At 47.7% G+C, this 17,620-nt stretch overlaps 1 protein-coding gene across 2 annotated transcripts in view; it reads right to left on the reverse strand.

Annotated features, from left to right (window-relative positions):
- Nucleotides 1-687: 687 nt before the first annotated feature.
- LOC129826333 (tetratricopeptide repeat protein 28-like) overlaps nucleotides 688-17,620 on the reverse strand; it is a 255,197-nt gene continuing 238,264 nt past the window's right edge. The window contains exons 14-24 of one of the 2 annotated variants that reach the window (XM_055886931.1): nucleotides 11,535-11,679; nucleotides 11,232-11,411; nucleotides 10,573-11,114; nucleotides 10,114-10,361; nucleotides 8,917-9,041; nucleotides 8,539-8,770; nucleotides 8,197-8,273; nucleotides 4,660-4,683; nucleotides 3,451-3,580; nucleotides 3,223-3,330; nucleotides 688-3,079 (exon numbers count right to left, since the gene is read on the reverse strand). In XM_055886931.1, coding sequence (XP_055742906.1) covers nucleotides 1,467-3,079; nucleotides 3,223-3,330; nucleotides 3,451-3,580; nucleotides 4,660-4,683; nucleotides 8,197-8,273; nucleotides 8,539-8,770; nucleotides 8,917-9,041; nucleotides 10,114-10,361; nucleotides 10,573-11,114; nucleotides 11,232-11,411; nucleotides 11,535-11,679 — 3,424 coding nt within the window. In that variant the 3' untranslated portion in view covers nucleotides 688-1,466. The remainder of the gene's footprint in view (nucleotides 3,080-3,222; nucleotides 3,331-3,450; nucleotides 3,581-4,659; nucleotides 4,684-8,196; nucleotides 8,274-8,538; nucleotides 8,771-8,916; nucleotides 9,042-10,113; nucleotides 10,362-10,572; nucleotides 11,115-11,231; nucleotides 11,412-11,534; nucleotides 11,680-17,620) is intronic. The other variant, XM_055886932.1, reaches the window with a different exon arrangement.

Here is a 17,620-nt window from a genome sequence, read left to right on the forward strand (position 1 = left end):
TTTCTGGAATTTTTCAAACTGTTTAAAGGCACAGTCAACTTAGTGTATGTAAACTTCTGACCCACTGGAATTGTGATTCAGTGAATTATAAGTGAAATAATCTGTCTGTAAACAATTGTTGGAAAAATGACTTGTCATGCACCGACTTGCCAAAACTCGTTTGTTAACAAGAAATTTGTGGAGTGGTTGAAAAACTAGTTTCAATGACGTCAACCTTAAGTGCATGTAAACTTCCAACTTCAACTGTATCTGTTGTATGGTGAACTTGGGCTTCATTTAGGTTTATTTGTGATAATAGCCCATGCCTACCCAGCCACCGACCTCACCACACGTCACTGGAGCACAGGGCCTGTATTCATAAAACATATCAGAGTACGAGTGCTGATCTAAGATCATTTTCAGATCTTATTTATTAAGATTACATGTAGAAGGAGGACCTGATACTAGATCAGCACTAATTTTACGCTTACATTTAAGTTATTTAGCAGACACTCTTATCCAAAGCAACTTACCATTCATGCGTTCATTTTAAAATATCTTGGTGAGCACTTCTACTCTGATGTGTAATTGCACTGCCCACATTAAACTGTGTATTGTAGTCACAAGATCTTTCCAAAGTCATTAATGCAGTGATACAGCATTTTCATCAGCAGGCTAAATCATCAACGCAATAAAATAAGGCAAAAATATTGGAAAGCAAACATGATTTTTATTGAAACAGGTTTACTGATAAATGACAGAGATGGTTGTCATGACACTTCCTTGTTTAATTTCCAAAATCATGGACAAAAAAGTCATACATGGTACTTAACATTGAATAGCAAGGGAATCCATGCTGTGGAGCAGACACTCAATTCACAAAGAAATCTGGCAAAATGCCAGTTTCGATTTCAATAAAAAATATGTAATATTTTTTATTTTTTTTATTTATCCATCTTTACATGGTACAATTTTGTTCACTTTTTTAATAATATAAAAACACTTAATACTGATTGTGAAACACTGGATTTAATTTACAAAACAATAATAATTATAATAATATTAATATTAATAACAAACAATAACAATAACAATAATCATTAAATTGAAACAAAAATAGAATGGAGGAGACCAGTTGGAGCGGTTTCATCTTGGCCCACACAAATAGCACATTTTTTGGAGGAAATACCGATTGGCATTGAAGTCTACCTGACACACACACACACACACACACACACAAACAAACACAGTATCAGGTCTTTGAGTCTTTCTCATTGCCATTGACAGTGTTATGGGCACAATGACGAGACACTTTCTAAGCATTCATGAGCCTCTGAGGGATCACTCTCATTGGCTGACTATGTACTTTTCATTGTCAATCAAGTTCGGTGGGCCAATAGTGACCCTCCAGAAAGTGCCCAACTCCCCCAGTACAAAGGATAACAAGTGGTAGGCAAAATACAGGAAATAGGACCATTTAAAGTGTCTCAGCATTTGGAGGATGGGAAAAACCTGCCAGGGGAGAGGAACTTGTATCCATTGCCGGCAGGTAGTCTGATAGAGCGAGCACCAGGGCTGCTGCTCGTGGAAATAGAGGGCGAGGGGGCCACCTTTCTGGGGTTGTGTCCATTGGAAGGGTTCTTGTTGCCCCTGTCCAACGACTGCAGCCCCAGCTCCCGCAGCTCCAGGCTGTCTTGGGCGTCGCTGGGGGAGCAGTGTCGTGGGGAGAGGTTCAGAAGGCTCAGCACATCTCTCTTGGCAGAGACCAGGGGTCCTGGGGCGCCACGGAGAGCACGGACTGGACCCAGATGCTGCTGCTGTTGCTGGGACGCCGTGTTGGCCCAGAATGTCTTCAGGTTGTGGATGGCCACAACCTTCTCATCGATGACGCCCCTCCTGAGGCGGTCCAGGTCTGGGGCATCGGCAGGGCTGGAGCAGGCAGAGCCCGTGGAGGAGTAGGAGAGAGCTGGGGATGGGGCACTACAAGCCGGGGACTGGTGGCCAGAGCTGGGGGACACGTTACTGGGAGAGCGGGAGATGTGACCACTATAGGGGGAGCTGGGGTATTTGAGCTTGAACTGGGCGTGGCTGTCCAGGGTAGGGGAGGGGTGACTGCCATCCTTTAGAGAGGTCTCCGAGGCTGCAGGGCTATTGTAACCAGAGCTTATCTTCTGCAGGGAGGAAGAGCGGGAGGGAGGTTTGGGTCGTGGGGAGGACTGGACGCGGACACTGGCGCTGCTGCTGGGACGGCTGAAGGCGCTGGTCTCTGAGGAGCGGAAGGCAGAGCTCCTGGCTGAGGTAGCTCCAGCTGCAGCCCCCTCAGCCCCAGCCCGTTGTAAACTTCCCACCGCCCGCAGGTGGCTCTGCGTCTCCTCCAGGATCTTCTGGGCCAGCTCCTGGGGGTCCAGAGGGACAGTCTTCTCCTCCTGGGACTTGACGGTGCTATCTGTCTCAGTGCTGGACTGGTCCGACTCACCTGTGTCTGAGCTGCTCACCTTGCCTGGCACCTTCTGGAGGGGGGGGTTGGGGCTGGGAACCAGGCTGGTCTTGACTGGGGAGGTGGGGGTGCTGACACTGCCTCGTGACGACACAGACACCTGGTAACCCCGCCCAGCGCCCGAGTTGGAACTACTGACAACACCCCTGCCCCCACGGTGGAGGTGGCGCTGCCCGTGACCCGGAGGTAGAGGCAGGGAGTCACAGTGGCTTCCCAGAGGCTCACTGCTGATGATGGAAAAGCCTTCATACTCCTCATCATCTCCCCGGCCCCCTCCTGCTGCTGCAGCCGCCCCGTGAGGAGAGGAGCGACTGCGGGGAATGTGCGGGTGCTTGTGGGCAGAGAAGTGTGCTGTGGCCCCACCACGCTGTCGATGGCCCAGGAAGTCACACTCTGATTTGGAGGCAAAGCTCATGGTGGAGGCCACGGAGCTCAGGCTGTAGACGGAGATGGCGTCTGAGGCCAGACTGTCTAGGCAGGGTGGGGAGAAGGGCAGGCTGGGGTAGCCCAGCGGTAGGGGGTTGGAGACAAACTGGGCCGAGGCCAGAGACTCCAGAGAAGACGAGCTGTCCAGGCTGAGACGCTTTGGCAGCTCTGTGGAGTCTGGGAGAGAGGGAGAGAGCGAGGGGGAGGGGGAAGAGTGGGAAATAATTGTAAGGGTAAACATGTTAAGGTATACATTAATGTATCATGTATCAATCAACTATAATCATTAATCACTGTGTATCTACAAATACGATACTTACCAAACAGTGCCAGCAGGGACTGGAGGGCAAAGTGCATGGTGCGGCGGTTGGCTTGCTTGCCCGTCTTCAGTACCACCTCCTCCTGGCCCACCTCACACAGGTCGAATCCTGCACACACACAGGACAGTTACTCTTCCAGCCTAGCACACACACAGCTACTCCTACTACTGACAAATTAGGAAATTATATCCATTTGGATAATTATTTTATTGATATACTGTATCTCACCTAGTGCAGCCAGAAATTCATGGCAGCCTGGCAGTCTCCAGAGCTGCACACTGATGGACACTTGGATGGGCAGCAGAGAGAAGTCCTGCTCCTTCTCCCCTGTCTGAAGCTGGACCAGCACCTGGTGGAGCTGGAGGGACAGAAGAGGAAAGAAATACAGGAGATTAGACAGGAGTAAAGGAGGAAGCTATATACCTTTAACTGGTCTATACCTACTTTTATGGACCTGAGTTGTTGATGGGATCAATGGCTACTGATAGACCAAGTGGATATACTTTTTAAGTAGTGAAGTAGAACAAAATGGACAAATGTGTGATGGTTGTGCTCAAGTCAACTGTTTTCCTCCATAAACCAGTGTCATAAAATGACTTCCACCATGACCATCTCTGTTGTGGCAAGGAAGAGTTAATTTTTGTCAGGTTTAGTAACTCTGCCTCTGCCCTTTGACCCTGTGTAGGGTTGATCTTAGTTCCCAAGGGATTGGCTCTTCAGCCTATCAGAACTACAGTAGCTTTACTGTGGAGCATGGCTCAGTGGCTCAGGGTGGTTTAGATTAGGAGGGAACCATCTCCTCCTCCTCTGTGGGAGTTTAACGCGTGACCCCGGGCCACACTCACCCTCACTGTTTAGGGATTATTCAGCCTGGAACAGAGAAACCTTTGTCAAACTGACCTGAAGTACTGTCACCACTTGATTAACATGCCCTCTTCCCTTTCTCTTCTCTGTTCAAGCTCCGTTTCTTTATACGTGGAATTTTCATCCTTTCATCCTGACCTTGAGTGAACCAGGGTTGTAAACCCAAGAACACTGATAACGCTGCACTGCCCAGCAGTGGAATGTTGGCCCAAACAGCACTACACTATAAACTTGGAGCTAGTAGAGGTTGTACATCAGTAACTGGAACTGTATGAGACATGTTTAAGTTTAATTTATTTGCACCAAAGAAAACAAGTGATAGACAACAATACAGATAAAAACAAATAAAGGTGTGATTGGAAGCCCAAGGGCTTATATGAAAATCACACCACAAGAAAACCACATACAGTACATACTGTAAGTGCTAAAGAACAGAGCATGCTTCACATGCATTTAATCTATTGCTTAGTTAAAGTTGATGCAAGAGGATTGTGCTAGGTGGTTTAAAGCAGCAGTGAAATGGAGATGGGTGGGATGGGGTGGGACGAGGTGTAGAGGGGGAGGCACACTTACCATTCCCACCATATTTTTAACAGCCTTCAGACCGCAGGTTAGAGACAGGGGCAGGAGAGAGAGAAGAGGCTTTTAGTGCATGCATATAGGACAGCCCATTCACAAAGAGCAGAGGAGACCAGGTCCAATGGGGACACAAAGGGCACACAGGGAAACAGAAAAACACAACTGATGGGTAGTGTGTCATACATTAGACACATATTACACAAAACCATTGAATCACCATGCATAGTTGCCTTTGCAGTGTGCTGTCAGGAATACCTCATATATCATACATGCTTGGAATGTTTCAAATGTTATGGTCACCACCAATGTGGAAACAAAAGCCCAGATCCCTTTCTGGCAGGATGGCAACAACAACTGCCCGAGTTACACCAGGAACGCACAATCCCTCCATCAGTGGCAACAACAACTGCCCGAGTTACACCAGGAACACACAATCCCTCCATCAGTGGCAACAACAACTGCCCGAGTTACACCAGGAACGCACAATCCCTCCATCAGTGGCAACAACAACTGCCCGAGTTACACCAGGAACGCACAATCCCTCCATCAGTGGCAACATCAACTGCGCGAGTTACACCAGGAACACACAATCCCTCCATCAGTGCTCAGACTGTCCGCAATAGGCTGAGAGAGGCTGGAGTGAGGGCTTGTAGGCCTGTTGTAAGGCAGGTCCTCACCAGACATCACCGGCAACAACGTCACCTATGGGCACAAACCCATCGTCGCTGGACCAGACAGGACTGGCAAAAAGTGCTCTTCTCTGACGAGTTGCGGTTTTGTCTCACCAGGGGTGATGGTCGGATTTGCGTTTATCGTTGAAGGAATGAGCGTTACACCGAGGCCTGTACTCTGGAGCGGGATCGATTTGGAGGTGGAGGGTCCGTCATGGTCTGGGGCGGTGTGTCACAGCATCATCAAACTGAGCTTGTTGTCATTGCAGGCAATCTCAACGCTGTGCGTTACAGGGAAGACATCCTCCTCCCTCATGTGGTGCCCTTCCTGCAGGCTCATCCTGACATGACCCTCCAGCATGACAATGCAAACCAGCCATACTGCTCGTTCTGTGCGTGATTTCCTGCAAGACAGGAATGTCAGTGTTCGTTCTGCCATGGCCAGCGAAGAGCCCGGATCTCAATCCCATTGAGCACGTCAATGGGATTGAGGGTGAGGGCTAGGGCTAGGGCCATTTCCCCCAGAAATGTCAGGGAACTTGCAGGTGCCTTGGTGGAAGAGTGGGGTAACATCTCACAGCAAGAACTGGCAAATCTGGTGTAGTCCATGAGGAGGAGATGCACTGCAGTACTTAATGCAGCTGTTGGCCACACCAGATACTGACCGTTACTTTTGATTTTGCCTCCCCCCCCCCCCCCCCTTTGTTCAAGGACACATTATTCAATTTCTGTTAGTCACATGTCTGTGGAACTTGTTCAGTTTATGTCTCAGTTGTTGAATCTTCTTATGTTCATACAAATATTTACACATGTTAAGTTTGCTGAAAATAAACGCAGTTGGGGACGTTTCTTTTTTTTGCTGAGTTTATTTGTCAAGCAAGCTAGGACTGTCTTGGAGTGATCTGAGTGGGAAGGGGAAAACTTAAAACGAGTTGTTATTGGCAGAGAGGTTTGGGACTCTCTTTGTTGAATGAATGAATGAATGATTGAATGAGTTAATGAATTAAATTGTATTTTCGTGTCAAATCTCTAGTTGGCAACCCATCCCTTACGGAATCAATTGACACATAGACAAACATTACAATGATTCACAGCGATAATTCAGTCAGTGTCACTTATTCCGGTGTTATGCGCAGTGCACACCTCATAAAGAATGAAAAAATAAATCTAGACATAATAGTAGATAAGGTTATCCAAGCATTAATAATAGCCCTAGAGTAGTAAAAAGTACAAATATGACAAGACGCATCGTTCACCCAAGTTTCGTCAAGATCGGGCCAGTTGTGTCTGAGATATATTGTGTGACTATCGTACGTACATTTCATTACTATAGCTCTCCTCTCCTCTTTGGACAATCAGTACAATTTTGTAAATGTCAGATCTCTAAGCCAAGACGCAGTGCTGTCTGATATATCGTGACTATTGTAAAAACATAATAACAGACGGAGACAGATCCACAGTCCCCTCCCCGATTTCATCATGGGGGACAATACATACAGATAAATAAATACAGTCAAATTAAACGTTATTGGTCTATTAACCAATGTATCACCTAGTGATGTCACCAGGCAGGCTGAAAGTCCACCCATACAAACAGGCTGATTAAAAGGTCCTGTGTAGATTGTATTTTCAAGCAACAAATATCAGGAAATAACTATAATACATTTCTTCACACTTTTACAGTGTTATTTTCATCAGCTGTTGTACAATATGATACAAAACACAGGAACACTGAATTTTGACTGCACTGGGCCTTTAAGGGCTCAGTGCTCCTGAGTGGCGCAGTGGTCTAAGGCACTGCATCTCAGTGCAAGAGGCGTCACTACAGTCCCTGGTTTGAATCCAGGCTGTATCACATCCGGCCGTGATTGGGAGTCCCATAGGGCGGCGCACAATTTTCCATCATTGTAATTAAGAATTTGTTCTTAACTGACTTGCCTGGTTAAATAAAAGTTAAATAAAAAAACATATATATAAAAAAATGAAGTAAGTCCCCAGCGGCTCAGATAATGGGAAGAGTCGGGTTTCTGTTTCCTTCATAATACACAATGTCTCCCTCTCTGGAGTTGCAAGACACTAAATACTACACTCCAGTGGTGAGCAGTAACACTGTGCTGCTGTGGTGCTGTGGTGCTGTGGTGCTGTGCTGCTGTGGTGCTGTGGTGCTGTGGTGCTGTGGTGCTGTGGTGCTGTGGTGCTGGGGTGCTGTGGTGCTGTGGTGCTGTGGTGCTGGGGTGCTGTGCTGCTGTGGTGCTGGGGTGCTGTGGTGCTGTGCTGCTGGGGTGCTGTGGTGCTGTGCTGCTGGGGTGCTGTGCTGCTGGGGTGCTGTGCTGTGCTGCTGTGGTGCTGTGGTGCTGGGGTGCTGTGGTGCTGTGGTGCTGTGGTGCTGTGGTGCTGTGGTGCTGTGGTGCTGGGGTGCTGTGCTGCTGTGGTGCTGTGGTGCTGTGGTGCTGGGGTGCTGTGGTGCTGTGCTGCTGGGGTGCTGTGGTGCTGTGCTGCTGGGGTGCTGTGCTGTGCTGCTGTGGTGCTGTGGTGCTGGGGTGCTGTGGTGCTGTGGTGCTGCGGTGCTGTGGTGCTGGGGTGCTGTGGTGCTGTGCTGCTGGGGTGCTGTGGTGCTGGGGTGCTGTGGTGCTGTGCTGCTGGGGTGCTGTGCTGTGCTGCTGTGGTGCTGTGGTGCTGTGGTGCTGGGGTGCTGTGGTGCTGTGGTGCTGCGGTGCTGTGGTGCTGGGGTGCTGTGGTGCTGAGGTGCTGTGGTGCTGTGGTGCTGTGGTGCTGTGGTGCTGGGGTGCTGTGGTGCTGTGCTGCGGTGCTGCGCTGCTGTGGTGCTGTGGTGCTGGGGTGCTGTGGTGCTGGGGCCTACCCGGTTGATGAGCTGCTCTCCTGCCTCGGAGGCGGTGATGAGTTTACACAGGGCTTGGAGAGCTGGGGGCGGTAGACCTGGGCGACACGGTTAAAGCACATGGTTCATTATTCAGCATTAATCAAGCTGCATTTAATATACCATACATTCAGCAGAAGAGTAAAACACTGGTTATACTATCTGTGTGTTGGTAAAAAGCACACAAAGCCACCTGATAAGCAGTATTGTAACTTTTGATATTCTATAGTAGAAAGATGGAGGCCCAGTTCATGTCTGGAGCTGTTCTCCATCTCACTGTCCTATCCCCAGTCCCATGTCCTCCTGCCAAGGACCACTGCCTACCAAGTATTGACTGCAGGGTGGTGCTACACTGCTGCAGCCTGTCTCCAGGGTCTGCTGTGGGGAAGAAGACAGCAGCAGGGATGCCGGTGCCAGCCGAGTCCAGGCGGAAGCCCACAGCGGTCAGCAGGGCATGCCAGCCTGGGACGCCCCCCACCTTGTTCTCCACACTCTGCTGGGACGTGTACATGGAGTTACGCTGGCCGTTCTGAATCCTCTGGAGAGACTTCTCCACCTGGTGGGGACAGGGGGATTTAGACTAATGTAAGAGTGTGTGTGTGTGTGTGTGTGTGTGTGTGTGTGTGTGTGTGTGTGTGTGTGTGTGTGTGTGTGTGTGTGTGTGTGTGTGTGTGTGTGTGTGTGTGTGTATTTGACCCTCACAAGGTGCAGTAAGACCCGCAGAGCATCCCGTGCTCTCTCTGGATACTGTAGGATCTCTGCTAGAGCCTGGCCAATCAGAGACGAGGGGCTGTTCAGCTTCACGTCATTACCAATCAGCATGTAGCCTGGACAGACACATCCACAAGATCAACAGGAAGGAGAGGAAAAGAGAGATGCAGACAGTGAGAGTCCAGTGGGATCTACTCAGTTGGAGGTGACAAACCAAGCCAATCTGATTGTGTGGAAGTAGAATGTCTCTAACCTGCCCAGTTGGAGGGGTGGGAGTACTGAGTGTGTGGAAGTAGAATGTCTCTAACCTGCCCAGTTAGAGGGGTGGGAGTACTGAGTGTGTGGAAGTAGAATGTCTCTAACCTGCCCAGTTGGAGGGGTGGGAGTACTGAGTGTGTGGAAGTAGAATGTGTCTAACCTGCCCAGTTAGAGGGGTGGGAGTACTGAGTGTGTGGAAGTAGAATGTCTCTAACCTGCCCAGTTGGAGGGGTGGGAGTACTGAGTGTGTGGAAGTAGAATGTCTCTAACCTGCCCAGTTGGAGGGGTGGGAGTACTGAGTGTGTGGAAGTAGAATGTCTCTAACCTGCCCAGTTGGAGGGGTGGGAGTACTGAGTGTGTGGAAGTAGAATGTCTCTAACCTGCCCAGTTGGAGGGGTGGGAGTACTGAGTGTGTGGAAGTAGAATGTCTCTAACCTGCCCAGTTGGAGGGGTGGGAGTACTGAGTGTGTGGAAGTAGAATGTCTCTAACCTGCCCAGTTGGAGGGGTGGGAGTACTGAGTGTGTGGAAGTAGAATGTGTCTAACCTGCCCAGTTGGAGGGGTGGGAGTACTGAGTGTGTGGAAGTAGGATGTCTCTAACCTGCCCAGTTGGAGGGGTGGGAGTACTGAGTGTGTGGAAGTAGAATGTCTCTAACCTGCCCAGTTAGAGGGGTGGGAGTACTGAGTGTGTGGAAGTAGAATGTCTCTAACCTGCCCAGTTGGAGGGGTGGGAGTACTGAGTGTGTGGAAGTAGAATGTCTCTAACCTGCCCAGTTGGAGGGGTGGGAGTACTGAGTGTGTGGAAGTAGAATGTCTCTAACCTGCCCAGTTGGAGGGGTGGGAGTACTGAGTGTGTGGAAGTAGAATGTCTCTAACCTGCCCAGTTGGAGGGGTGGGAGTACTGAGTGTGTGGAAGTAGAATGTCTCTAACCTGCCCAGTTGGAGGGGTGGGAGTACTGCTTGCTGCTCTGGACAGTCTTCATGGCGTCTGCGAGGGCAGCGCTGGCCTTGGTCCCGTTGAGCAGAGCGGTGTAAAAGGCATGGACGAACACTTTGGAGGCTGACACAGGAACAGGCCACAGAGACACCAGGACACACTGGGCCCCAGCAGCAAGGAAGGCCCTGGTCAGACCTACCACACCGTCTGCTGTCACCTTACTGCTGGACTCCTGGTATGACCTGTAGATAAGATACACACACACACCACCACCTGGTTACATAACCCTCTATCACCAATACTAGACTACTGCACTGTCGACTATATCTTTATCTACCACAGCATAACTACATAACTATCAGTGGATAACAGACTGGACATTTTGTTATAGAATCCACTTGAAATAAGAGGTGTTCCACATTAGGCCAGCCGCCCCTCTCCTGATCCACTCACCCCAGCACCACCAGTTTGACAGGCAGCCTCAGGTCCAGTATGTCAGCAGCGGTGAGCAGGAACTCCTGCAGGGGAGGGCTGTCACAGATACTCTCTGCGTCGCTCCCATCATCCTGCAGGTGCAGGCTCTCTGGGATGGTGTAGCTGCTCCCAAACGAGCCTTTCCTGCCCTTGCCTCCACTGCCTCTCTTCCCACCCCCTGCCCCTCTCCCTCCAGTCCCCACACCCGCCCCTGCCCCGCCGGGTATGCTCTCTGGGTTGGGTGTGAGCACCAGGGCGGCCAGCTTCCAGGAGATGTGGGTAGCGAAGTGTGCACACTCGGCCTGAGTGAGGGCACTCATCACCCTCTCCTTGGTGGCAGAGGATCCAGCCAGTGGATGGCAGCCCAGCAGCTCAGACACCATGAGGGCCTCCTCCTCGGCCGAGGGCATGGGCCCCCACAGCCAGCGGTCCATCACAGAGGACGGCAGACGAGGGTTACCCACCACAGCTGCCATGGACACGCCCCCACAGGAAGCCGGCCCCACCCGCCGAGAATGACCCTGAGGACACATTGAGAGAGGCCAATGATGACAATGATAGAATGTAACATGGGGCTTGACAGTGGTAGTAACAGCAATAAAAGAAGTGATGGCATTCAAATAAAAGCCAATTCTGACCTTGGAGCTGATCCCTAGACCCTGGATGGAGGGCACGGCAATGAGGCTGAAGCGTTCATACAGGTACTCATTAGAGGAGCTGCCCTTCAGCAGTGCGAAGGGGATGAGGTACAACTCCCCCTCCAATACCAATATCAGCTGTCTGTGTCTGCCCACGGGACCACTGGAATGCATCAGGCCCTGGACAAACAGAGACAGGGAGTGATGAGTGGTATTAATATTGGACTTATAAACACTTTCTCTCTCTGTCTTTCCTCCTCCCCTCTCTATCAAATGCGCACACACACACACACACACGCTCACCCCTTCCATGGGTGCGATGAGCAGGTCGTAGAGGGCACGGAGAGGAGGTTTGTTGAGGTTGCTGGGTCGGCGGGGCAGAGAGGAGCAGCCATCTTTGGCTGGGGACACGGTATTACTGAACAGGCTAGTCATACTCTGGCAGCTCCTGCAAAAGACAAACACAATGGTGTTCATTTCAGATGGCACAGCACACCAAACTTCATTACAGCTATTCACACTGGCACATAGGCATAGTGGTTTTAGGCAGCACAAACACACACACACACACACACACACACACACACACACACACACACACACACACACACACACACACACACACACACACACACACACACACACACACACACACACACACACACACACACACACACACACACACACACAGTGAGAGTACTAGTAATGGTCTTTCTGGTTGAGGAACTGTGCCTAGAGCCAGCCAGCCAGCAGAGTGCTGCATCGGAAGTGCCCCCTGGTGAGATGCAGCAGTCAGCCACAGCAGCAGTTCCTGTGGGAAATGTATTAATGGCACAACACTGTACTGTAGTATGGCATGTAGAAAGTGATATAGCACAGCACACTAAATAAAATCAATTGTGCATTTGAGATAATATATATGTCCACTAGATGGCGATGTGTGACTAGAACTGTGGAGGGGAGTGTAGCGTGAGACCTCTGGACCTGACAGACTGACTGCGGGAGAGAGAGAAAAAGTGACACCTCCCCTGCCTCTTTCTCCTGCCCCTCTCCCCAACTATCTACCCAGCTACCTGGCATGGAGCTAACGAAAGCTTACACTGGAAGACTTCCAACGATCCACCCAACATGGATGAAACTCATTTTGTTCTGCTCACTATTGAATATGTGCACAAGGCTTTTATGTCGCAGCACCTTGCCTGTCTGAACTCGACAGCTGTAAGACGCTCTGCTGCTCAACATTAGCAGTCCTGCTGAATACAAATGCTATGTGTGCTGAAGAGAGAGTGATGGCTCCCTGCTTGGGCAGATGTGCTGTGCGGCACGCTGAGAGCTGCCGTAATGGCCGCTGTGGGTAGATGAGCCTTCCGCTTTGTTTACACACAGCCAGGCCCAGGCTCCACGGGGCACACTACTATTGCTATCCATCTGCTGTAACAACCAGCCTCCACGTCTGGCCCCCCCAGCCCCCCTCTCTTCATCCTGCCCTCCTGGTGGTACCCCTAGTCCACAGGCTCTCCTCCAGTCCGCCAGCTCTCTCCCAGGCCTCAGAGCGAAAGCCAATAGTTTGTTAGCCTGACAGGAGGAGCGTGAGAGGAAACGAGGGTCGAGTGAAGAAAAGGGATTAAAAAGAGAGAAGGGTTGACCAAGAGAAAGGGGAATGGTGAGAAGGAAATGCTAAAAGCAGAAGGCTAGGAGGTTAAGGGTATGCTCAGTGGCTCTTTTATCTGGGTGCAGGTTGAAAGGAATGCCTGTCAATGACAGGGACATACAGGAAGCAGGTTCCAACTCTCAGTGGATTCAGTCATGTAATACTATTGCACCAATAAGGCTGATAGCCACCCAAAGGTCTCCTTTACCGCTATACAATGTCTAGGAACATCTGATTGAAGAGCTCTGTTATTCTTTACAAAGTGAGATTACAGAGTAGGTCATCTCTTGTGTCTGCACACATAGACAACTGACACCCAAGAAGCATCGTTACCCATCGCGCCACAAAAGCCGCAAGGGGAACAACTACTTCAAGGCCTCAGAGCGAGTGACGTCACCGATTGAAACGCTATTAGCGCGCACCACCGCTAACTAGCTAGCCATTTCACATCGGTTACAGACGCACGTACATTAAATGGTATTGTAGCATCTGTCAATAGACTGTGGGATGCGACGACTAACGAGGAACTACGTTCCGGTGCATTTTTTTGGGCCACTGATCATTTTGGACGAATCACGATTTCAGAAGGGGAGGGGACATTTGGGCCATAGTCAAAAGTTTTAACTTGCCTGTAACTTGCAAAGAGAGAGGGGAGGAGCTACCGCCCTGCTTCCACTCCTCGTTTTAGTTTATTTTCTAACACATTTACCCCCAGAACATAATCGAGCATCTGATGCAATTACACAACATTTTAGTTCTGGGTTTCGAAGATTACAGATGAGGTGACTTTTCAATCAGAAAAGCTAGCTCCTTCATATTTTGACTTCGTAGTTCTCTTCAGAGATAGATGAGATGATGGTTAAAGATCGCGTCAGACATTCATGACACCTTACCAGGAACTATACAATCACTCGTTCATGCTCAGAATCCCTGTGTCTTTTACCTTGGTCTTTGTACTATTGTTGATACATTCTTCATTTAAATGTTTTTCTCTCCTAATACAATCTATTCTCTGAATAAAAAGTAATTAAGAGAATAATGTAACTTTCTTAAGTCAACAGTCTAAAACTCACACAGCAAAGGGACTACGGGAAAAATTTGCAAACAAGAAATAAATGATGAGAAATCAAATAAAAGAGAAGCCTTGATAGCCACATTTTATATTGATATCAAAACCCCAAGATGTATGGCTTGAAATGACAATGAGCCTTTCTTAATTTTCCTTTGCTTTAGTGAGATTGACCAGTGGCTCTTAAGCACAAGGGGCTTTATGATTCAGATAAAAGAATGAGTGTATTATTACCGGCAGCCCATTAAAGAATGAGTGTATTATTACCGGCAGCCCATTAAAGAATGAGTGTATTATTACCGGCAGCCCATTAAGGAATGAGTGTATTATTACCGGCAGCCCATTAAAGAATGAGTGTATTATTACCGGCAGCCCATTAAAGAATGAGTGTATTATTACCGGCAGCCCATTAAAGAATGAGTGTATTATTACCGGCAGCCCATTAAAGAATGAGTGTATTATTACCGGCAGCCCATAAAAGAATGAGTGGATTATTACCAGTAGCCCATTAAAGAATGAGTGTATTATTACCGGCAGCCCATTAAAGAATGAGTGTATTATTACCGGCAGCCCATTAAAGAATGAGTGGATTATTACCGGCAGCCCATTAAAGAATGAGTGTATTATTACCGGCAGCCCATTAAAGAATGAGTGTATTATTACCGGCAGCCCATTAAGGAATGAGTGTATTATTACCGGCAGCCCATTAAAGAATGAGTGGATTATTACCAGTAGCCCATTAAAGAATTAGTGGATTATTACCAGTAGCCCATTAAAGAATGAGTGTATTATTACCAGCAGCCCATTAAAGAATGAGTGTATTATTACCGGCAGCCCATTAAAGAATGAGTGGATTATTACCAGTAGCCCATTAAAGAATGAGTGTATTATTACCGGCAGCCCATTAAAGAATGAGTGGATTATTACCAGTAGCCCATTAAAGAATGAGTGTATTATTACCGGCAGTCCATTAAAGAATGAGTGTATTATTACCGGCAGCCCATTAAAGAATGAGTGAGTTATTACTGGCAGCCCATTAAAGAATAAGTGGGTTATTACCGGCAGCCCATTAAAGAATGAGTGGATTATTACCGGCAGCCCATTAAAGTATGAGTGGATTATTACCGGCAGCCCATTAAAGAATGAGTGGATTATTACCGGCAGCCCATTAAATAATGAGTGGATTATTACCGGCAACCCATTAAAGAATGAGTGGATTATTACCGGCAGCCCATTAAAGAATGAGTGGATTATTACCGGCAGCCCATTAAAGAATGAGTGTATTATTACCGGCAGCCCATTAAAGAATGAGTGGGTTATTACCGGCAGCCCATTAAAGAATGAGTGGATTATTACCGGCAGCCCATTAAAGAATGAGTGGATTATTACCGGCAGCCCATTAAAGAATGAGTGGATTATTACCGGCAGCCCATTAAAGAATGAGTGGATTATTACCGGCAGCCCATTAAAGAATGAGTGGATTATTACCGGCAGCCCATTAAAGAATAAGTGGGTTATTACCGGCAGCCCATTAAAGAATGATCGGATTATTACCGGCAGCCCATTAAAGAATGAGTGTATTATTACCGGCAGCCCATTAAAGAATGAGTGTATTATTACCGGCAGCCCATTAAGGAATGAGTGTATTATTACCGGCAGCCCATTAAAGAATGAGTGTATTATTACCGGCAGCCCATTAAAGAATGAGTGTATTATTACCGGCAGCCCATTAAAGAATGAGTGTATTATTACCGGCAGCCCATTAAAGAATGAGTGTATTATTACCGGCAGCCCATAAAAGAATGAGTGGATTATTACCAGTAGCCCATTAAAGAATGAGTGTATTATTACCGGCAGCCCATTAAAGAATGAGTGTATTATTACCGGCAGCCCATTAAAGAATGAGTGGATTATTACCGGCAGCCCATTAAAGAATGAGTGTATTATTACCGGCAGCCCATTAAAGAATGAGTGTATTATTACCGGCAGCCCATTAAGGAATGAGTGTATTATTACCGGCAGCCCATTAAAGAATGAGTGGATTATTACCAGTAGCCCATTAAAGAATTAGTGGATTATTACCAGTAGCCCATTAAAGAATGAGTGTATTATTACCAGCAGCCCATTAAAGAATGAGTGTATTATTACCGGCAGCCCATTAAAGAATGAGTGGATTATTACCAGTAGCCCATTAAAGAATGAGTGTATTATTACCGGCAGCCCATTAAAGAATGAGTGGATTATTACCAGTAGCCCATTAAAGAATGAGTGTATTATTACCGGCAGTCCATTAAAGAATGAGTGTATTATTACCGGCAGCCCATTAAAGAATGAGTGAGTTATTACTGGCAGCCCATTAAAGAATAAGTGGGTTATTACCGGCAGCCCATTAAAGAATGAGTGGATTATTACCGGCAGCCCATTAAAGTATGAGTGGATTATTACCGGCAGCCCATTAAAGAATGAGTGGATTATTACCGGCAGCCCATTAAATAATGAGTGGATTATTACCGGCAACCCATTAAAGAATGAGTGGATTATTACCGGCAGCCCATTAAAGAATGAGTGGATTATTACCGGCAGCCCATTAAAGAATGAGTGTATTATTACCGGCAGCCCATTAAAGAATGAGTGGGTTATTACCGGCAGCCCATTAAAGAATGAGTGGATTATTACCGGCAGCCCATTAAAGAATGAGTGGATTATTACCGGCAGCCCATTAAAGAATGAGTGTATTATTACCGGCAGCCCATTAAAGAATGAGTGGATTATTACCGGCAGCCCATTAAAGAATGAGTGGATTATTACCGGCAGCCCATTAAAGAATAAGTGGGTTATTACCGGCAGCCCATTAAAGAATGATCGGATTATTACCGGCAGCCCATTAAAGAATGAGTGGATTATTACCGGCAGCCCATTAAAGAATGAGTGGATTATTACCGGCAGCCCATTAAAGAATGAGTGGATTATTACCGGCAACACATTAAAGAATGAGTGGATTATTACCGGCAGCCCATTAAAGAGGCTTAATGGGCATTGAGATCCAATTACAGCTGGAATTACCCTCTCATCAAAGAGAACCTCAACTGGAGATGAGGACAGGGAAATATAACCCAGACAAGAGCCCACACGCACAAACACACACACACGCAATTTAAACACACATGCACTTAAAACACACACATGCACTTAAACACACAGACACACATCGCCAATCAGTAAAGTGCAAACACATGCACTGAATGACAAAGTGATACTAATGCTAATTAACTCTACCATGAACACAGACACACTCAGTCAAGTGTATATACCATCATAAAATCACATACTGTATGTACATCTGGGCTTCAAAAACAATTATAAACTGGGTGGTTCGAGCCCTGAATGCTGATTGGCTAAAAAACGTGGTATATCAGGGGTATGACAAAACATGTATTTTTACTGCTCTAATTACGTTGGTAACCAGTTTATAATAGCAATAAGGTACCTCAGGGGTTTGTGATATATGGCCAATATACCACAGTTAAGGGCTGTGTCCAGGCACTCCAGGCACTCCGCGTTGCGTCGTGCAAAGGACAGTCCTTAGCCCGCCATATACCACACCTCCTCGTGCCTTATTTCTTAAATAGACTCACACATGCATATAGTTCATGGTCATGTAATAGTCTT

Source organism: Salvelinus fontinalis, chromosome 28, assembly GCF_029448725.1.
Source record: "Salvelinus fontinalis isolate EN_2023a chromosome 28, ASM2944872v1, whole genome shotgun sequence".
Taxonomy (NCBI): domain Eukaryota; kingdom Metazoa; phylum Chordata; class Actinopteri; order Salmoniformes; family Salmonidae; genus Salvelinus; species Salvelinus fontinalis.